General features: G+C 37.1%; 1 protein-coding gene across 2 annotated transcripts in view; it reads left to right on the plus strand.

The window, feature by feature from the left end:
- The first annotated feature begins 9,780 nt into the window (after window positions 1-9,780).
- LOC122808972 (immunoglobulin kappa light chain-like) overlaps window positions 9,781-24,019 on the plus strand; it is a 308,520-nt gene continuing 294,281 nt past the window's right edge. For both annotated transcript variants that reach the window (XM_044080136.1, XM_044080137.1), the window contains exons 1-2: window positions 9,781-9,881; window positions 10,100-10,411. In XM_044080136.1, the coding sequence (XP_043936071.1) occupies window positions 9,842-9,881; window positions 10,100-10,411 (352 nt within the window). In that variant the 5' untranslated portion in view covers window positions 9,781-9,841. The remainder of the gene's footprint in view (window positions 9,882-10,099; window positions 10,412-24,019) is intronic.

The raw sequence follows: 24,019 nt of genomic DNA on the forward strand, positions 1-24,019 counted from the left end.
ACCATTAGACAGGTTTAACTTGGAATTTAAATGGAGACAAAGCAACAAAAGCAGACAAAGACAAAGCAGATTGTAGTTTTTGATGGATTCCTGGCAGATGTTCTGATAAGAAATAATTCTGATTCCACAGTCTGCTGTGTACATGCTGTTACACAAAGGCAGGCATGAAGACTAGCAGTTAGGGAATGCAAAAAGAAAATTAAGATAATAATGAGATGCAAATGAGAAATGATGTAAAGTGGCATATGGTAATGAAGCCTTTCCCCACCTACTTGTGATTCATAGCCAGTCTTTTGCACATTTCTGTGCCATCAGAAGATTCATTATAAAGAGTGGAATCATCCCTTTTCCATCTTTTTGCAGTCTGTGATAATGCCATCACTGAAGTGGATTTGGCATAATGACTAAGGTCTTCACTTCATAGATACAAGGTAAAGGGTTTGATTTTGACTATGGGTTATTGGCTAGGCTTAAAATGGCCCTTCAGGGCAGTTAGCCCGGTATGAACCTATGCACTTGCTGCTAGCTTTGCTATTTCTAGCTGTGAGCTACTTGTTTTGGCTGAGCCCATACTGCTTGTACCTAGCGGCACTCACCTGGAAAGAAGGTGCAGACATAGGCAATGCATACTGTCCTATAAGTTTGACAATCAGGGGATACTTGATAGGTTTAGCGTGGACTGGGATATTGCAAGGATCCTAGTGAGAATGTGTAGCCCCCATAGTGGTACCAGGGGATGCATTGATTCCTATCCCTGTAGATACAAAGGTATGTATAGCCCTGACTATACTTACCATAGGAACCTTCCAGAAGTAGACTGGGGACATTTTGGGTATCTCACAGACTTCTGCTTAAAGGACACTTCAGCAGTTCCTCGATATAGTCTTGGCATATGTGTATCAATACATCTATTTCCCGGTGACACCTTGGACTGAGCTCAGACTGCAAATTCACCCTGGGGGTGGCACCCATGTCCCTCATAGACAGGGGTCATCAGTGTTTATCATAGACTCACTCTGCAAATTATGTCCATCTAACCAAGGACTATTGAGGTAACTTGGGATTAACGTGGCTAGGCTTGTAAGGGCTCTAAAGCTGCTAGCCTAGTAATCTCCTATAAGCCTATGAACCTATGTGTGCCTTTTATGGATTGGCACCTTTTGCTGAGATACCTGGTGCGATAGATTATGCCCATGTTGTAATTAGGGCCCTATCTTTTCCACATGAAGAGCAGTATCACAGTAGGAAGGCTTACCATTCCATCAACTACCAGGTTGTGTTTGATCCATGGGGGTGCACCACTAATGTTTCTACCCAACATTCTGGCAGTACACACAATTCCAATATCTGTCACACTAACTGACTGTACTGCCCCTTTCTGCATAGTAGGAAGCCCAGTGTTTATCTGGTTAGTAAGTGGAATATTTTTTTCTTTTTCATTTGAATAATTATTCATGGTAAAATGGATTGCAGAATACTAAAGCACTTTTTCTTTGTTTGTCACCCCCCCACCCTTTCTTTCTTTTTTTTTTCTTTCAGATAATGCTGAGCCATGGTTCATGACACCAGTGAGAAATCAAGTGGAGCTGCAGAACAGAACTTCAATTCATCCCTGTTCGTCGTCAAGAGGGAATTTGGCCTCTTAGTGAGTCATTTTAGGGTTCTGGATTAGTCTGGTGGTGCTCTTCAGTATGGTCCAGCTACTATATAGGTTCATAGGTTTGTAGGTAGATACTAGGCTATTGGCCCTAGGGCCTATATAAGCCTAGCCAAATAGCTACACTGGCTTTCGCCACCCAAGAAAATTATTTTCCTGTGCCCCTGTTGAGCAGAGCCACAGAAGTGATCCCTGGGGTGAATTTCCTATTTCCCATCCATTCATCAAGATTTTTCTTGAAGAGTGCTAATGAGGTGCTTTGTTTGATATAGATAGGACGTTTGTTCCAGAGTATAGGAAGTCTCTGGGTTCAAGAATCTATCCCTCCAGCATGTTCTGTGCTGGTTGTTCATTGCTTCTTGCATTCTGCACAAGATGATCATGTGCCATTCAGGTGGTAAAGTTATCCATGTTATCACTGCAGCTTTCAGTTATAGCCCTACTGCAACAGACGGTGACCAGCCACAGCAGTAATAAGGGACCTCATGTGGCAGGCTCATGCATGGCATATGGCTGCACAAGAAAAAAAAGGGTCATGTTCTGGTGCAGAACTATTTTCCATGACATTCACATTAGTGTTACCTTTCTTGTAAGTGATGCATGTGGTGATATCTGTAGGCTATGCTGTGTGGTGCATTGCCTGCAGTCACTGCTCCTTTGACATTTCTTCTCATCTTTAAATAATATTTTTTTTATTTCAGAACAGATGCTCATATTCATCATCATCACCATCATCATCATCCCTTTTTCCCCATTATTCTATATGGGGTCAGGGTGTCGTGCCAACTGTTGCTATCTCTCTCTAGTCAATGCCACTATTCTACCTTACTTTACAGTCACACCTGACTGTTACAGGTCTTTGAACATACAATCCATCCATATCTTTTCTGGGCACCCTCATTTTTCCTTGCCTTATTCCTGTCTTCTCCCATACCTTAACCCAACTGTCTTCTGCTTTCCTGCACATGTGTACAAACCACTGTAATCTGTTCTCGTCGACCTTCTCTGTAATTGAAGGTACTTTGGCTTCTGCTCTGATGTTTTCATTTCTTTATCTGTCCCACAGCATGCACCCTACCTCCTGTATTAGGCACTTCATCTCCAGCACCAGTAGGTTACTCAACTGCTCTGTCTTTACTGCCCATGTTTCTGTATCACACATTGTAGTAGTTGACTACTGTTTTATACCCTTTACTTTTCAGCTACTTTGGCATTATCTTGTCATAAACTACCCTTGCCACTCTGTGCCAGTTGCCTACAGTCCCTCTGATTCTAGATTTGACCTCTTCATTCAGATTTACCTTAACCTCCACCACCCCTCCCAGATACTTGAAGCCATTAAACTGCTCCATTATTTGCTTTTCTACCTCAATTTTCATCTTTTTCTGATTTCCCTAACATGCTGCCATTACAACTGTCTAATCTGTACAGAGTTTCATCCCATGTGCATTCAGTTTTGTATTTGATTTCCCCTATACTTTACTAAATTTCTTGCTCAAAATCTAGCTGTAATGCCAAATTGTCTGCATGCAGCAACTTTGTTGTTTGCTCTCCCCTCCATCCTGTTTGTTGATGCAGTCCATTATCAGTGTAGCCACTCCCACTAGAAACCCCTCTGTAAGATGAAACACTGTTCATACTTAAGTCATTCAGTCCTTGTATGTAGCCTGCACGGATTCTAGTATTGTTTCTTAGGCTTTGAAACACTGCAGTCCTGCCCAAATCAGCTTTCTTGAGACCTTATCACATGCTTTCTTCAAGTCTAGGAATGTCCAGTTGGACTCTTTTCTCATCTTTATCTTCTTCTCAAAGATCTTTCTCACTACAAGCATTGGATTGGTTGTGTTGCATCCTGATCTGAATTCAAATTGTTCTTCTCCCTTCTTACTTCCTACTACTCTGTGTATTTGTTTATTAATCACCCTCTCTAGAACTGTCATGCAGTGTAACAGAAGTTTGATATCTCTGTACTGCCCACAGTTGTGGATGCCCCCTTTATTATTGTACACCGGCACTAGTATGCTTATTCTTCAGCCATCTAGTGAACTCCTTTCTCTCCATACTGCTAAGAGTACCTTCAGGAGCCATTTTTCCCCTATCAAGGGGAAGGTTAGCCTGAAGAAGGATAGCATACTGAGCCCTTGTAAGGAGCTGATGGGAATGAGCTTTTAAATCTTTGTAAAAGGGATTTGGACCTTCACTTGATGACAGTGAGGAAAAGATCCATATTGTAAATGATAATAAGTAGAATATATAGTCATGATTCTTTGATGGAGTCTGTGTCACAAAATCATTAAACTAAAGACAAAAAGAGCACCTTGTGGGCTTATAATGAGAAAGTCTGAATTAGTGTACTTCAAACGACTTTTTCAGAATATACATCAGTTCATAAAAAAACAGTTCAAGTGGACAGGTCTGGGATGTCCATGGAATAATTGTTGTTTTGTCCAAAAGCGCGCACCTTTGGAGCATATCAGAAGAACCACTGCATGATTCAAAAGTGGATTTTGAAATGTTACAGTCATGGCTACACTTATTTTCATCCCGTAAATGTGTGCTTTCTTGGATATTTAATTTCCTTAACACACAGTTTTGTAACTCACTGGGTTAGTTTCATTCAACAGAAGTAGTTAAGTATTTGTTCAGATTATTTATTTGGAAAAAAATAACACTCTTGCTATGTCAGTGGGACAATTTACTAGATTGTCAGGGTGTATATGCAAGCTATGACACCATGGGCTGAGATTTGACTTGACATATGTGACCTCTCACAGACATGACTAGAAATACCTGGTGCTCTCTATAAATTAGTTTTTTACTTGATAAGCATTGGCTGTTTGTAATATCACAGATGTACAAGAATAAAATATATCTGAATATATACATTTATTTAATTATGTTTCTCAATTGCCCAGGTCAGCCACAAGGTTGTCTAGTTTTTCTGTGCCCTAACCCATTACTGTACTTTCTACACGACCTTCATAGGTTCATAGGTACGTACTAGGCTATCGGCCCAAGGGCCTACGTAAGCCTAGCCAGCAAGGTTCCATGGCTTACGCCACCCAAGAAAGTTATTTTCCTGTGCCACTGTCGAGCAGAGACACCGAAGTGATTCCCGGGGTGTATTTCCTATTAACCATCCACTCATCAAGAGTTTTCATGAAGAGTGCTAATGAAGAACTTTGCTTGACATAGATGGGTAGCTTTTTCCAGAGTATAGGAAGTCTCTGGCACAGGAATCTATCCCTCCAGCATGTCCTGTTTATTTTGGTGACAAGGTTTAGGACCCTAAAGCATGTAGCTCAGAGGGATTGGGATTTCTTTAGGTGTAGCATGTCCAACAGGTCTGGGTTTGACATAGCTTTATATGTTAGGCAGAGATCACCTCAGAGTAGGTGATATGCTGTAGAGTAAAGCTGGAGTTTTTTGAGGCAGTCAGTGTAGGACATTTGTTTGAGGCCAGTAATCTTCTTTGTGATGTACTTCTGTGGCCTTTCCAGCTGCTGCAGATGTCTTGTGAGGTACATTCCAAAAGGGGCATTGTACTCTATAATGGGTCTAATGAGTGATGAGTAGAGGGGAACAATTACCTCTTTTTTCCTGGATGAGAACCCTTTTATGATGAGGTGTGCCATGTAGAAGGACTTCCTGACTACTGTGGCAATGTGACTATCAAAGGAGAGACTACTGTCCACCTGGGTCCCAAGGTCTCTTATCACATATTCGGTGTTAAGTAGATTGCTGCCTATGTTGTAGTTCATGGGTACAGAGTTTTTACCAAAGGGGATGACATTGCACTTTTTGACATTGAGCTTGAGGCCATGGCTCTGACACCAGGCATCTGCTCAGTGAGGCCCTTCTGTAGGATGTCCACATCATTTGGGGGCTTGATTATGGCTCCTAGTTTGCAGACATCTGTGAACTTCTTTAGCCAGAGTCCTTCTGTGTTAGCCTGTACTTCAGAGAAGTAGATACCAAACAGGAGAAGTCCCAGGATGGAACCCTGTGGTACTCCACTTGTCACTGCTTTGAGGTCAGATTTGGAGTCTGCAACTTTTACAGTGTGGGTTCTGTCAGTGAGCCAGTTGGCAGCCCATCTTGTGATGTAGGGATTTATACCTAGTCTAGAGAGTTTAGCTATAATTCCAGAATGGGGGATGGTGTCAAAAGCCTTGGCGAGGTCAAGATAGGCTGTGTGAAGCACCTTACCCTCATCCACAGCTTTGGTGACTGCCTCAAAGAAGTCGATCAAGTTCAGGAGGCATGATCTGCCTTTCACAAACCTGAACTGGGTGGGATCCAGAGTTTGGAGGTTACCAATGTCTTTGTTTATGAGTTCCATGATGATAAGTTCCATGACCTTGCAGACCAGGCTCGTCAGGCTAATAGGTCGATAGTTCCTGGGATCAGTGGTGGCTCCCCCTTTGTGAAGTGGCATAACTGTTGCTGTGCACCATTCAGTGGGCACAAAGCCTGATGCAAGGCTATTACTGAACATGATGCTTAAGTGGGGAGCCAGTTCGTTTTGAAGTTCATGTAAAATGCAGCCTGGGATGTTGTCCGGTCCCATGGATGCTGTGTTTTTGGCTTTAGAGAGTGCAGCTTCTACTTGCATAGTTGTGATTACAGGGATTCTGCATTCTTCCTGTATAGATATGGGCCCTTTAGGGGGTGAGAGGGTGGTAAAGTTAGCACTGAACCGATCTGCCAAAATGTTGGCAATATCAGTTGGTTCTGTAATTTTCATGCCTTTGTGCTGTAACTCAGAGCAGATCTGGGTGTTGCCATCTAGATTATTGACATAGCTATAGAATGTTTAGTGGCTGTCCTTGGATTTAGTGGCAATTTTGTTTTTGTAGCTAGCTTTGGAGGATCTTATAAGGGATCTCAGCTTCTTACTGAGGCTGACCAGGGAGCTCTTCCACTCATGGGATTTTACTCTCTTTTGCACCAGTTTCTTCCTTCTGTTGTACAGTTTGTTTATGGCAGGGGACCACCAGATTGGCTTCCTATTTTTGGAGGATAGCATCTTGGTTCTGTTTGGGATAACACGATCCATGCACTCATGTAAGTGCTTATAGAGTGCATTTGTGTAGGATTCAGCAGTTGTAACTGTATTGTCCATTTGCATGGGTGTCATGAAGTTCACCACTTCTGTCTTAAGAAGCATGAAGTTGGCTTTGGAGAAATTTTTTACTGTGGTTTCCTTAATGGGGGGTGGGGGCAGGATGTGGATATTAAGGGTGATAAGCTTATGGTTGGATTGGACCAGAGAACTACTTTCCAGATAGAAGTCCCCAAATTGAAAATACTTGGATAGGCCACCACAAAATTTGATCCTTCAATACATTATGCATAAAAACAAATTGTCTTTTTTCTTTGTCTCAAGCCCATCCCCACAAGTACTATAAAAAGACTTCTCTTCAAACTCAAATCCTGCCACAATGCACCTGACAACCTTCCACACACCTTCCTCAAACAATCTGCAGACCACATTGCCTATCCCATCTATATTCTTATAAATTGATCCATACAAGAATCATATGTCCCTTCTATCTGGCACTATGCTTACATCACCCCCTCCACAAAGGTGGCAAAAATACTGATACCACCAGCTTCAGGCCTATTGCCATCCCTTCCCCTCTTTCTAAAATACTAGAGAAAACAATACAAGCACAACTCATGGCACATCTAACACTAAACAATTTTCTCTCCCTTACCCAATATGGCTTCCACCCTGACCACAGCACCATGACTGCCCTTCTTTCCTTTCTTGAAACCATAAACCTCAAATGCGACTCAGGCAAGTTCGTATCCACACTATTCCTAGATCTGTCAAAGGCCTTTGACACCATCTCATACACCCTAATTATATTCCAACTCTCCACCCTACACCTCTCTCCCACCACCATTGCCTGGTTTTCCAGCTACTTGTCCAATCACCAACAAGCTGTCCATTGGAAAACTTCAACCTCCCCCTTCCTTCCCACACCCACAGGTGTCCCACAAGATTCTGTTCTTGGCCCTCTTCTCTTCAACCTATTCATTAACAACTTTCACCAATCCATCTCAGACTCATCTATCATCCAACATGCAGATGACTCAACAATTATGTATTCAGCCTTCTCTCCTCCAAGCTGCAAGCAAAAACCCAACTAGCCTTCTCAAAAACAGAAACCTGGATGCAGTCTAGCCATCTGGCACAAAATGCAAATAAAACCAAACTAATGTTTTTTCCCCTACCAAAAACTCCATTGACAAATCCACATTCACCATATAGAGTCAGAACAACACCCTCCTTGAAATTGTTCCCAACACCAAGCTTCTTGGCATCATTATCGGTGAAGAACTAAAATTGGACACCCACATCCACTCCACAATCAAGAAAATCCATCAAAAGGTAGGTCTCCCCTATAAGCACAATCACTTCCTAAGCTCCTCTACATGTCAAACTCTTGCATACCCCTTCCTACCCCCCTCTTATGTATGGTGCCCCTCTTTTCACCAAACTCCACCTTGGTATTCAATCCAAACTTGAATGCTGCTACCACAAGATTTCCAAATTGGCAACCAATTCAAAAAACTCATCCCGCCACTGCCACTCCCTCCTTATCCTCAACTGGCTTGAACTACCAAACTACCTCAGTTACCTACAACTCACCATTGTCTACAAGCTCATCTTTAAACCTGCCAACTACCCAGCTCTCGCTACTTCCTTAAAACCTTACATTCCCAACCGCTCACTCAGATCCAAAAAACAAAATCTCCTTCAGGTCCACAAGCCTTCACGATCTCCTGGCCATCTACTACTGTCCCACTCCTTAGCTAAACAGTGGAACTCTCTCTCCACACACCTACACAATCAATCTAACCATACAAATTTAAAATCTCAGCTACTTTCTCATCTTTCTTCCAAATGGGAGTGCCCTTGCCACGCTCCAACTTAACCCCCCCATTCCACCTTGCACTGACTCATCCAACTACCCATACTATTACTTCATCCCACTCAAAACAATCCCTCCCATACTAAAAACTAATTTCTAATTTTATCTCTAATATCTATTGTATTATACTCTCCAATGTCAAATATACTATTACCCTCTCCTTGCATAATATTTTCCTAACCTACTGATGGCTAGTAGCTATATATTTTGAAATGTTAAACCTACAATCGAGTTTATAACAAAAATATTCACTTTATGTAAAAGTTGAAATTTTTGTATTGAATCATGTCTTTTCATTTTTGTAACATTGTAACAAGCCAATTGCAAATATTATGGAGCTTATCTGTAAATGTTTAATTAGCTGTATGAACTATGTCCTTTTGTAACATGTGGAATGTAACTTGCAATTATTGTGGAGCTTTTCTCCCCGGGCCTCCTCTGAAAACAGGCTCTTCTTGGCCCAGTTGACTTCCCCGGTCATCAAACTTAAAATAAATAAATAAATCTTGTTTGTTTGTTTATTTATACTGGCAGAAGAGTAGTGCAGGGATCACTTCAGCGTGTTTCTTTTACAATCAATTTCATAGAAAACAATAAAACATCTGTGTCTCCGTTCTCTTAGTTATTTTGTTAGCTTTAATGAGAGGTTGAAGATTTCAGGCATTTAGGAACTGTACTGCACAGTTCATTAGCTATAAGTATAACTTTCTCACTGTGAGACTCAGGACTTTCTCACCCAGCAATTAAATGCATGATGAAGCACATCTCTCTCACACTGTTTCGCAGTCCTTGGTACCAGGCACAAGGAATTTGGGTTATGAGCTGTTAATGACCTTCATCTCATATCCATGTTTTTTTTTCCGTAGGTCTCATGCATGACTGGGAACAATCACTTAACCAGGCAATACATAGGGAAGTGCTCTTGGGGTGTAGAGGATATTAGTTCCTGTGGATCAGTCCTCTACAGCAGTAAACAAATAAAAAAGTGACTGTCATGTATATTATCTAAAATCACTTGCTCAGCAATGTATTTGTTGCCAAGAATGATCTACTTAACTAAACAAATGTGTTGAAGTTTTTTTGAATGTACAGGAAATAAGACAGATGGACTATGTTACCTCCCCTAAACCACAAATATTGAAAAAAGAAATACATGCTCCATCATGATTACATCAAAAGGTTCACGCTTTTGTACTGAGATGGTCAGTTATTATGACCGTAAGTGAAATTACTTTGCATCATGCTAATAAGAGCCTGGTCTTTGTTTTTTATCTTCCCAGGTAAGTCCATTGTATCAACACTTACAATTTGCATAATAAAACATATAAAGTTATGACACAGGTTATGAAGAAAGAAAAATGTGAAAAGGTTCAAGAAATTATTTTATGTATGTCAGACTCAGTGGCAAGATTAATAACTTTTGAATATCACCGCTGCTTGTAATGAAAACTTGAGTTTTTACTTTTGCTGGCTTTAATTCTTTGTTCATGATTTTCAGTCTTACAGACAAATCTGGTACAATCTCCCCCCTTAATGAGAATTCTTAATGGGCATTCTGCCAGCCTGAACTGCAAAATTCTGAAGGACAACACCTATTGCTTTGATATAGTGTGGTACATACAGAGGAATGATGAAGCCCCACAGCGGATAGAAGAAAACAAAACATTTTCTCCATCAAAAGAGAAAAGCCAAATAGATTGCTCCTTAACAATATATAACGTACAAAAAGCTTATGCTGGAACTTATTTTTGTGCCTGCTGTCACTATACACTAAGCTCATTCGGGAATGGGACAAAACTCTTTGTCACAGGTAAGGAACATAAACAAACACAATGAATCAAAGAAACTAACTTATTAATGAGGCATTCATCTTAGCAACTAAAAAAAAATCTCACTGGTTTACACAAGAAATATGTACATATATTTGGATAATGTTTACCCTGTATAGTACTATTTTTCTGAGCAACACACTAGGGAAACCTTTCATATTTTATCCATTTGGTGAATAACGTCAGTATATGTATATGTGTTTTAAAATGGCAACAGGAAGAGGGTAGATTTCTTTTGCAAGGGATACATAGCAATCTTATGAGGATTTTGATATTTACTTGTATTTTTAAAATAGATTAATATCTAGATCAGAATTGTTGTTGACAGTGTGAATTACAAACCAGCATATTATTTCAGCAGAAAGAAAACAGATTTTACTAGCGCACATATTGTTAGAACAGATTTTCAATGTTTCCTTCTGCACTTCAGAAAATGCAGATGCCTTTCTAATGAAGTGTTCTAGCTCAGTTTTAAATTGATTTTCTTACAACATTAATACTTTCTCACAGTATGTTGGCATTTAAGTGGTAAAATACTTTAAGAAAAGTACATTCTGCAATTATATAAGGTGTGGAAATAATGTTCAGCACTCTAAGCACATTAATAAATACATGCTAGTGATTAAACAATGCTTTTCTTGCATGATATCTTCTAATTACCAAGGTTGTGACTCTTTTGCCTTCAGATAAAAGACAAATTCCTGCTATCTGCGTGGACTCTGCAGAAGGTATAGACATGGCAAACACTTAACGATGTGCGCATTAATATAAAAGGTTTTTTTATGTGGCATTATTAAGTCATTAGCTCAAAATCCACTTGAATTTAAAAAAAAAATTAATTTGAATTAGAATTAAAGCTCATGTTTTTTGGAAGTTTTATGAAATATAAAGCAATACATTTTTTCTTATAGATTCATATTAAGCTAACTGCCCTTGCGAGCCATTTTAAGCAAAGTCAATTATCCTTTGTGAGACTCAAACCTTGCACCTTGTGTTTGTAAGGCAAACACCTTAACCATTAGGCCACCCTCCCAACCCCCTATCTGCAGAATAAGCAGAATTATAACTTTTTTTTTGTTGTATGCTGAGCCAAAGTCACTTGCCCATGATCCCCACACTTGATGTTTTAGGGATTACACCCCTGTACTTGTCTAAAATAGCTTTGATATGGTAAAATGAGACTTTTTCCACAAGTGATGATGTACGTTTCTAGTACATTATTGCAATCAGTGCTATTTGTACTTCTGCATTCGCTGAAGTTGAACATTTCAGCTTTGACTAAGAATATGAAAAAATTATTAATAAAGAAAATACATTTTCCTTTCAAGTATATAATGAACAGCAGAGTAGATAGACTGCCTCCTATTTTTTTAAGATGCTTTTCTGTTTGAAAAAATTCCGTCAGCCTGTAATGGCAGGGTATGTCCTATATCATAGACATAAGCTTCAGTAAAACTGAATGCTGATTTTTTTGAATGAGCTTCCATTGAATGCAGATTGAATGCCCCGTTTCCCTCTTTCCAGTAAACTGTCTTTAGAATAACAACTTTCAGATCAGCATGAGGGGAGTTTGTTATTTTAGGCTTTATTACTTTTCTGACCATATATTGCTTTGTAATCAGGCAATCAGCATCCCACATCTTACTGTCTCATCATGTTCTTGTATATAATTTCACTAATGAAACACTAATAGCATCCAGTTTTAAAAATAGTAAGCAGAGAAAAACTTTTTTCCCTAATGAACTCTATATCATGATGGTCTAATGACATGGCACTTAGCCCTTCTGTCACACAATGCTGCTGGGTTCTTTAATTTGGGTTGACGTTCCTTCTGAGCTGAGTTGTGTGACCCCCCCCTAGCCACATGGGATTTTACCTAGGTGTTATCATTTTCCACTACATCATTTGGTGAGCATTCTAACTGCCCACAGCTGTGTATGTGTGTGCTCTATGTGTGACAGTATGTGTGTGCATATCATGGAGCTGGGATGATGCCCCTTCCAGATTACTTTCACTACCTTATTATCAGTTAGTGTTGAGGTAAGTTGCTTCTCAATCACACTGAAGTTAGTAATCATGGAGTAATTGGTAAACGAAGGAAATAATTTTGTATTGTCATTAATTGTAGGTATAAAAACAAAATGGAATTTCCCTAAATGTGCATTCTCTTTCTCCAATGTTGTATGTCCTCAGAATGAGAATATAGAAGTAGGGGAGTAGATATTGCACAAGAAGGCTTCTGGGGCTTAGCTCCTACATTTATTTTTAATTAGGAGAAACAGTTTTGTAGTTATCAAATGGTTAAGTGCAATATTATAATTTCCTGTTGCAGTTACCTACACTAAATTAAAGTAAAGGACTGACAGTATAGGGCAGATGGATGAAGTTTTGATTATGACACACGTAACCAAGGTTCAAATACTAGGACTGGGGATGGTATTTGCGGGATGGTTGTATGACAAATCATTGAAGTCAATTTAAGTGAGCAACATCAGTGAAAAACAAATGTCTTGAAAACAGATTTCAGAGGACAGTGGACTTTTATAGTTTTCTCTTTGTTGAGTGGCTATGCATGTAGTATATACAATTAACTTTAATAAGTTTGCATGATTCCAGCTGCCTACTTTGGGAAAATACTGTAAAGGTATCATGGTAACAGGAGTATCTCCTGATGAAGGTTCTAGGAACATGTACCAAGACCTAAGAGATTCAAGTGAAACACAGCATCTATCTGAGCATTTGTGAATGATAGCTTATATGCACGATACATGCAAACACCAGTAACACATGCATTGCATTGCTATGCCCCAAAGCCATCTAAGGTAGAGACATTAGGACCACAGAAGAAAAATGTTTGCAGTCCTTTATGATAAAGAACCTGCAACCATCCTTCACTTCTGATCTAGATATCAATGAGGTATCACCATCACAAAAAGTAACACTCCCTTCAGAGTGAATATAGTGTGATATGCCTTGTAAGGCAGAAGAATGAATAGGTCATCTGGTAAACTGGGAAGGCTAGATGCTCAGGTTGATAAATGACATAAGAAAAGAAAGAAATACAAAAGTAAAAATGAAATGTAGTACAAGACCTATAAAGGCTTGATACTGAAGAGGGAGGCAATTACAAATTGTAATGCTTACAAATCATTGATATTAGTAAATATTCTTTTAACAGACTTCTGATACAAATATTACTGCTTAATAATATGTCACTTTTGATCTCTCTAAAATATTATGTTTAAACATGTACTCTATTCACTATTAAAGATAATCCTGAATATGCAGAGTACTTTGGGTTACCCACTTCCTTTCTCTTTCACCAAATTAAATTATACCACAGACGTCCTAACTTATGGAAAATTAAAAAATTGTGCACTTTTCATGCAGTTGTGAAAAACCTGCAATATTTTTGTCACTATTTATCTGCATATTTAAAATTTTTTTAGTATTGGCCAATACTCCTCCTTCAGGAAAAACTTATAATTCCATTTCCCAGAAACAATGCTAAACACCCTGCATATTACTTTTAGATGATGTCCCTTCTGTGTATACTTTACAAAGCACTAGCAAAGGTAGTTGATAAATACCTGAATGAAGGACATAATTCTTTTGTAGTCAAATGTCCTATGTAGCAAGAGTTTCATCTGTGATGCAGTTGCTTCAGCATTTTGACCATAACTAATATGTAGTTAATGACGATCCATGATTACAGTCCAAAATCAGGAAAAAGATAATCTTGTTAAGGATTTCCCTAATTCAAGACCTGATCACAACAGTGCTTAGAGGTGCTTAACAAAAGCTTATTAAGGACACCTAGCTCTCGAGCTAGAGTCTAATGGTGGACAGTGCAGGTGGTATAAAACAGTGGCAAAATGATCATAGGATCATAGAATCATAGAATGACCCCAGGGCCCTTATAAGCCTAGTCAAGTTCAACCCATGTTCCCATGGGTGTCTGATTCAAGAAGACACTAAAATCAGCACCTTTTGCCCCTGCCCTAGAGGGACACAGGTGGAACTCCTGGGATGAATTTCCAGTAGCCCATCCAATCGTCCAAATTTAGTCTAAATAGAGCCAACGACGGGCTTTGTTTAACATGAATAGGAATCTTGTTCCAAAGGTGGGGCAACCTCTGTGAGACAAATTTTTCTCTCCAACAAGTTCTGTTAGTGTCACACACCAGGTTAAGGTCCTTTCAGCGAGTGACCCGTATGTCATTTGACTTGCGAATGTGCAGCATTTTCATTAAAGCTGGGTCAGAGATTATTCTATATGCAAGGCACAGGTTGCCTCTGAGCAGTCTGTATGACAAAGAGTAAAGTGACAATGATTTCAGTTTTTTCTTATAATACAGATCTTGAAGACCATGAATTTTCTTTGTAAGGATCCTTTGTGGTCTCTCCAATTACTGCAGGTGTTTGGAAGGGAACATGCCAAAGGGAGCACTGTACTCTATTATTAGCATGATGACAGAAGAGTACAGGGGGGTTATAACTTCTTCTTTTCTAGAGGCAATGCCCTTACTTATGATATGAGCAATATAAAATGCCCTTTTTACCACTGTGGAAACATGGTGATTGAAGTAAAGGTCACTGTCGACTTGTGTGCCCAGGTCTCGCACTACTGACTGTGTGCTTAGTGTATTGCTATTGATATGGCAGTCTGCAGGAGCATCACCCTTGCCAAAGGGGATGATAATGTATTTTTTTGCATTATGTTTAAGACCATGATTTTGGCACCAGTCATTAGCCTGCATAAGACCTTCTTGCAGGATGTTGACATTGCTAGTGGTTTCAATAATCGCTCCCATTTTGCAATCATCAGCAAACTTTGTCAGCCACCGTCCTTTAGTTTTAGCCTGTACTTTGGAGAAGTAGATTCCAAACAGTAAAGTCCCAGAACCAATCCCTGTGGAACACCACTGGTTACAGGTCTGCTGGAGGAGGTGGAGTCCCCTATTATGACCGTATGATTTTTATCAGTGAGCCAGTTTGCAATCTACCTGATAATATATGGGTTGATACCCAGCTGGGTGAGTTGATCAATGATTTCTGAATGGTGGATTGTATCAAAGGCCGTGGCTAAGTCTAGATAGGCCATATGCACAGATTTGCCCTCGTCTATGGCTTTGATGACTGTCTTGAAGAACTCCACCAAGTTGAACAGGCATGATCTCTCCTTGACAAAGCCAATCTAGGTGGGGTTGAGCATTTGGAGATTTCCTATATCTTTGTTAAGAAGGTCCATAATGATTCATTCCATGGCCTTGCAGATTAAGCTGGTCAGGCTAATGGGTCTATAGTTTCTGGAGTCCATGGATGCACCCCCTTTGTGCAAAGGGATGACAGTAGCTCTTTTCCATTCTGCTGGTATGAAGCCATTGCTTAGGTTGTGATTGAAAAGTGTGCCTGATGGTGATGCTAATTCCTGTTTTAATTCATGTAGAACACTGCCCTGAATGTTGTCTGGTTCTATAGAAGTTGTGTTTTTGGCCTTGGAAAGGGTATTTAAGACCTGCTCCTTGGAGATACTAGGTGGGGGACAGGTGTTAGGAATGCTTTGGGGTTTATGTGCTGAGGACAAGGGAATGAAGTTTTCACTGAACCTGTCAGCTACCAGGTTTGCTATATCCACAGATTTTATATATGTAGTACCATTAACTATGAGTTAAGTACAAAACTGAGCCTTGCCTTTGAGGTTATGGCTGTAACTAACGAATGCCTTGTGGTTTCTGTTAGTTAGTGACACTAATTTGGATTCATAGTTAGCTTTGGAGGACTTTACTAGTTGTCTTATTTGCTTGTTTAAGTTGAAGAGAGAGTGTTTCCAGTTTAGAAACCATTCCCTCCTACTCTTAGACAGCAACTTTTTTCTCTGTTTTATAGACTATTAATGGCAGTTGTCCACCAGACAGGTTTATTTTTCCTTGAAAATCTTGCTTTGGTTCTATCAGGTACGGCAGACTCAATGCAATTGTACAGGTGCTCATATAAAGCATTGGTGTCTAACTCAGCATAGGTGTCTGTTCCATCACTGGGGGGATGGATTATGAAGCTATTTATGCTGTCACATAATAGGTTGTAATTGGCCTTGGAGAAGTGTTTTAGTCTAGTTGTTGCTAATGGGGTCTTGTGTTATAGTTACTTGTAGCGAGACTGATTTGTGATCAGACAGCAAATGTCTCTTAGCCATTAGCGATTCTACTAAAAAAATAGAACAATATGCAGAACAACCCCTTTAAAGAGGAAGAATGGATTGTCAGCCTCAAATGTATTCCCGATAGCTAGATTCATTTTTGATAAGTATTATAGCTTTGGTAACTGGCACCCATTATTTTATATAAATGAAGCATAAAATGCCATTTACACTGCTCAGAAGTGATGCAAATTATATGTAGCTGATCTATCTGGGCAAGTTCTGAAGACCAATGTTTACTGTATAAAATTAGGCCTATGCCTGTATACCCACCTAATTGTGTGAACCTTGGCTCTAGATGATTGTCACGGTTGAAGTAACACCCTGATCTCATGTGCAAAAATGGGAAAAAAGGTTGTGGATGGATGAATTGCATAGGCCATATAGACTCAGCTGACCCAGCAACAAATGTCACATTTTGGATTTTTGGTATTTACAAGTCTGCTGTTTGCCTGGGAGCTACAGAGCTTGTGCAGATCAGAACAATAATAACCACACCTTCCTCCTGTATGTTTTCAAATTGGAAATATTATACACAGATTGATTTGGATGCAATACATAAGTCTCATTATTAAGTAGAGTAAACAGTACAACATAATAGTTGCTATAACAAAATGTTCTAAATACTGGAGTATCTTCATACATACACTGTATGGTACAAAATTAATATTTGGGAAGGCATCTTATCATTTATACAGTGTTTATGTTTCCATATGCAAATGCCATATAGCTTTTATATGCTGATGTTTATCATGATGAGTTGTTTTTTTTTTATACATTGCTGTGATCTTGTTAACATTTGTAATCACCATGTATGTTTTTTATAAAGAAGTGTTTTTTTTAAAAAATAGCGACTTTTTTAATATTGCTCTTCTAAACTAAGAAAGTTGATAGAATAATGAGTTTTATATTAACATCAATATTCTTTTTTTTTTTTAAATATTTTTATTCAATTCCAAAAACAAGAAAACATGAATGCAGGTTATTTATGACAATGAAGTATTTACAAATTATTTAAAAAGGTAGGCTAAAACCTCTAAACAGATATCAAACATTAAAACCAAAATAAAGTATTACCAAGGGTGTCTATTGTTGACATATAATTGATTTTCTATACAATTGTTTCCTGATTATAATCTGCTGCAGTCATTATTCTCCAGTATTTCAGTTACTTTTTGCCATGCTACGTATAATGATGTAGTTCTTTCAGTTCTTCCTTTAATAGTGTTCATTCCCAATTGCGATACTGCTGACACCATATTCATGAATTGCTTAAAAGTTGGAGAAGCTTTGGATTTCCAGTTTGATGTAATGTTCTTCCTTGCAATAGCTAGGAGAGTCCATAAGAGTACATATTTTGTTCTTGGCACACAGTCGGGTACAGGTGCATTAAACAAAATAATAGTTTTGGAAATCTGGAATTTATCATTGAATACCATTTGCAGAAAATAATTTATTTTAAACCAATATGGTTTAATTAAATGGCATTCGTAGAACATATGTTGCCAGTCTGCTTTTATTGATAAATCACATCTCCAGCAGCCAATATTTTTCTTAAACATAAGTTCCATTTTATGAGGGGTTACATAAGATCTGTGTATGAATTGCCATGTAAAAAGTCTCCAATGTAATGAAAGTGATGTCTGCTTTGGAGAGAGAAGAATTAGTTTTTTATCTCTGTCATTTGGCACATGTCCATTAACTGATCTATAATAATTCCATATTTTGTCATTATTATGCATTTTTATTTTTTTGTTTGTTTTATAAATAGATGATAAGTATCCCTTTCCAGTAATGGGTTGATTCGTTAGTAATATTATATGTTCTATAAGGTTAGGAACATTTTGTCTTATTGATGGCTGCATTGTTTCTTGTTTGCTTAATATATACTGTCTTAATTCTTGTACATGTAACCATGAACTATCTTCCATATTTAATTTCTGTTTAATCTGGTCTATTGTCAGAGGTTTTCCAGAGTTTAGCAATTGATGCCAATATATTAATCCCTTTTCTTTAAGCATGTTGACTACTTCCATATTAAATGTTATTATATTACCTTGTGTGTACGCTACTGGATATAAAAGAAATGACCATGCTTTAATATCAGGATTGCTATTAATAAGATTTTGGAAAATGTTTAATGTATAAGTAATGTATTTGGAACTTATATTTTTATTCTTATGTATCATCATATATTCCTTCATCAGCCATAGAAAATTGTTTGGTATGAAATCTGTATACTTATTTGCTACTACAAATCCTGATTTTAACCAGATTCTCTCATGAACTAGCTTCCATTTTGATGTATATTTTGTATTCAGCCATAATGATATTGTTTTAATAATGGATGAATTGAAATATATTTCTATGTCTGGTAAACCTATGCCACCTATATCCCAATCATCTAGATGATACTTCATAGCTATCCTTGGTTTTTTTGGATACCATAGGAATCTTACCATTAAATCATTTAATTGTTTTAGGTGCGATTTAGCTGGTGGCAAAGAACAAGCTTGTATGACATAAAGAATTTTTGGAAATATGATCATTTTAATTATATAAAGCCTTTCTTCCATTGAAAAGAAGAATTTATTCCATCTTTGTATTAGATTTTTAATATTATTTAAGGTCTCTTTATAATTTGTTTCAATTGTAGTATCTAGGTTGTTAGTTATTATAATTCCCAAGTATTTAATTATATTATCGGTAGAGATATATTTATGGTATTTTTTATTTAGATCTTTTTATTAGTATTTATAAGCAATACATTTGTTTTGTTCTCATTAAATTTAAGACTTGAAAAGTTTTGAAAGTTTTGAACTGAGTCCCATAATGCTTTTAAACTGCTATTATTATTTTTTAAGGTAATTAAAATATCATCAGCAAAAAGTTGAATTTTAAGCTCTAGGCTGTTGTCTAGCTATATTCCTTCAATATTTTTATCCATACGTATATTATTTGCTAAGGGTTCAATGACTAGCGCAAACAATAATGGAGAAAGAGGGCAGCCTTGTTTTGTGCCCTTAGTTATTTTAATAGATTTAGACAGACAAGATCCCTGTTTTATATAAGCCAATGATTTTTCATATAATGATTTTATTAACAAAGTGAAGTTGTTTGAGAAGCCATATTCTTCTAAAACTAACCACAGATAATCCCAGTTCACTGAATCAAATGCGCTATTTATGTCTAAGCTAATAACATTCATTTTGTTTTTTGTGACATTTATATAATCAATTAAGGAAATAATTAGTTTAATGCTGTCATAAATGTTCCTATCTTTTATAAAACCTGTTTGATCCTCCTCTATCAAAAGTGGTAGTAATTGTTTTATTCGAGCAGCATGTATTGCCATAAAAATTTTATAATCTATATTAAGAAGTGAAATGGGTCTGTATGATGAACATTCACTGGGATCTTTATTTTGTTTCAGAATTGGTGATATTAATGTGTACTTCCAAGAAGGAGGAATGTCTTTACCATTTTTAACTGAAGTAAAGACATTCAATAACAACAGCAAAGCCTCATTTGATAGTAATTTAAACATTTCTGGGGTGATATTATCTATACCTGGAGCTTTGTTTAATTTTAGCTTATTTACTTCAGCTTTAAGTTCTGTCATTGTTATTTGCTTATCTATTAGTTGTACCTACTCCTCTAATAACCTAACTTTAACATTGTTTTTGAGAAAAGCTTTCAATGCTGAATGTGTTTCTGTTTTCTCATTTTGATTATTAAGTTTATGAAAAAATAGCCTAAAAGCTTCTAGTATTCCTTCTAAATCAGATACTTTCTTTTTGGTTTCTATATTATGTATTTCCTTGATTTGATTTGTTTTAATAATCTTTTTAGCCCTATTTGCTATTCTTCGTTGGTTTCTAAGGTTCATTGAATAGTAAAGTAGTTTAATTTTTTCTAAGTTGATCATTGTTTTGTGGTGTAGCGTCTCTGAGTATTTTTTATTAGTATCTTCTAGTTCTTTTATTAAGTTGGTTTCTCCATTTTGAATATCAAGCTTTAAATTATCTACTTTTGACTGTAATTCCATTAATTCCTTATTCCACTGTTTTTGTTTATTTTTATACCATCCCACCACTCTTCCATATAGGTATGCTTTCAATGCATCCCATATATATATATTTCAGATACATCTTTTGTAAGCTTGATATCTAGGAATGTTTGTGTCTTTTTAATATAAAATTCCTTAAAATCTTTGAGATTTGTTATGTAAGATGGTATTCTTGTTACTGATATCCTTCTCTTGAAACATAAGTCTATCTCAAACGTTATGGTGTTATGGTCCGAAAATGGACATGAAATTGTCTTGACTTTATTTAATTTAGAGGTTAAATCCTTTGTTATGTACACTCTATCTGTTGTACAGTATGTATTATGTCTATGAGAAAAATGTGTAAAGAATAGTGAATCTGGGATAGCATACTCATTTATGTCAACTATATTAAAAGTTTCAACAAACTCAGATAACAACTTTGTTAAAGGTGATCTCTTACGTGTAGTTTTAGTATTTGTGTCAGTTTCTTTTATAATGCAATTGAAATCTCCAGCTATGATTAAATTGCCTTTGGTATATTGTACAATGTCTTCTAAGTGTTGTTTGGCCACTCTAACACCAAGTCCTGGTATCCAATAAATATTCACTAATGTATATATCATTTCATTGATAGATATTGTCACTAGACAAAACATTCCTGAGTTGTCATGGAACGTGTTTATGATTTTAGGCATTAAAGTAGTGTTTTTCCACAAAATTGCTACTCCCCTTCACTTCTGATTATAGGTGGAACTTACTAGTATTGTATAATTTTCATTGTTTATTTTATTTATGTCTTCCTGTGTAAGGTGTGTTTCCTGTAAAAATACTAGTTGCGCTTCACATAGCTTTAAATATCTATAAAGACTTCCCCTTTTGCAGCTATTATTTAAACCATTTACATTAAGAGATATACATTTTGCAATTGGATTTATATTAGCTTTGCTTTTATCCATATTCATATACTCGTAACAATGTGTAGATGTGTGTACATGAAGAGAAAGACTTGTTCTTTTTTCTTCCAACAGTATTACAATAGATTATAGACACCCAATAAATGTAAATTACAAGATCATAACTGAGAACAATATAAGATAAACAACCACCAAACCCCTCCATGAGAAAAAATATCTCATCCTTGAATGATCTAATCATTCAAGCGATCTCTCTAAGTCTGCATTTCAGAATCCTCCCCCGGCCCCGCCATATGGTAGTTTTATAATGAAAAGTATCTTATATATCTTTTAAGTATACATGCATCTGTCTTTACAGATTACTTAAATACAGTCTTTATCTATTTTTAATATTTTATAAAACACTAAGGCAACACAACTATACATAGATTTAATACTTAACTATTTGGTTTTGTTTAAATTGTAAAGGAAAATCTTTATTTTAATATATCTTTTGTGTAGCAATAACGGTTATGCATCTTAAAATTAATATGCTTGCTGTCTATCTCCCTTATAGTGTGAGTGGCATTCATAGGTATCAAATTTATTGTAATGGTCTACCTATATATATATCATTTCATTGATATATATATACATATACATACATACACATACACACACACACATATATATATATATATATATATATATATATATATATATATATATATATATATATATATATATATATATATATATATGTATATATATATATATATACACACACACACACACACATATATATATATATATATATACTGTTGAAAAGGACATGATCTACAGTGACTCCATGTCCAGATGATTAAATATGGTAATGACAGGTCTTGCATCCCTAGCAGCATAGGCTGAACTCTCATGTCCAGTGATGCCTACAGGGACCCTGGTATGTGAGCAGCATTGATTAGAATTCTGCATGATGTCAATCAGGTGTACTCTTTACTTAAATTGAGGGTTTCAGCAACAATAATGAGCTGAGCCATAATTACCAAAATCACCACGCTTGGACAAGTAACTCTACAAGATGTAAGTGAGATATGCCTTATCATGCTAGGGAGGAAAACACTCTTACAAGAATTTCATTCCTGCCAAGGGTGATTTTTGCAAAGTATTTCTTCAGCCTAGTGTATCTGTTTGCATTAAGTGCTTCTTCTTACAAATCCAGTCATTTTAAATATGGTTGCTTTTATCTGCTCCTGAACCTACTGCCTAGAAGAATGTCATTTTGTCAGTACTTTTCAATTTGCTGTCCAAACTATATTAAATGGGAAATTGCAAGAGTATGGCAATTAGTTCCCTGCAGGATTGTTAAGTAGTTGGATGGGATACAAAAACCTGAGATCGTACTGATTGCACTGTTCATTTCTGTTTTACTGTAGTGTGCCTTCCACATATGTCATTATCTACAATATTTGTAACAGTGATACTGTAATAGTGATGTGTCCTTGATCAGTTGCACATCTATGATTGTTTTGTGTGGGATGTGTGGTCAGTGAACCTAGATGCCTAACATTTACTTAAAGAATGTGGAAACAAAAGTGTAAGTGTCAGGCAGAAATACAGTATCCTGAATGTCCCAGGAAGATAGTAGTAGTGGTAGGATTTTAAGGCCCATGCAGAAATAAGGCTATTAATTCCATTGTTTCCATACCAACAGAACCATGCCTTAAGACAAGGTGCAGTGAAAAAAATACTGACACACTCTCACGCTTCCTTGTAAAAGACAGGAACGCTTGTACTCCCCTCTCCACCTGTGCCAATTATAACAGCTGTACCCTGTCATTTGTACATTGTTACTCAGTTTGCCTGTCTGAGGTACATCAATGTCAGCCTATGCATAGCCTAGAGTTGGTTTTGCATGTATCATTTTTACTGTATTGTATCTGCTTAGTTCTTGTTTAATATTTTGTGAAGCCACATGCAATCTTCTACCTCTGTGCTTGTACCAAAGCATACAGTGTCAGCTTCCTTCTGGCATCATCATCCCCTACTGTTGGCTGCTCCTCAGACTTGACCTCTACTGCCTGTTGTGCTGGAAATGCTGATCTGCAAGAGACCACCTGGCTCTTACTGCTTCCTAAACATAATATTATGTAACTTTGCACACACTGTCATATTTTGGCACACATTGCAGGTTCATACTGCAGGGCACCACTGAATGTATCCAGACAGTGAATACATATCTTCAGCAACCCAAACATATGCTTATTAATGTTTATGGTTTGTGATAGTGCATGGCTGTACCCATGGCATGTTTGACTATTTAAATTTCTTATGGGTGTGATGAACCAGAGTTCCAAAATATATCTAGCAATGTCCATAAAATATTCTTGTGGGAAGTCACTCCTAGCAAACCACTGGTACAGGTCACATGTGTTCTATATGTGGG

The sequence above is a fragment of the Protopterus annectens genome, chromosome 8.part0, assembly GCF_019279795.1.
Source record: "Protopterus annectens isolate FY-2018-M chromosome 8.part0, PAN1.0, whole genome shotgun sequence".
Lineage (NCBI taxonomy): Eukaryota > Metazoa > Chordata > Ceratodontiformes > Protopteridae > Protopterus > Protopterus annectens.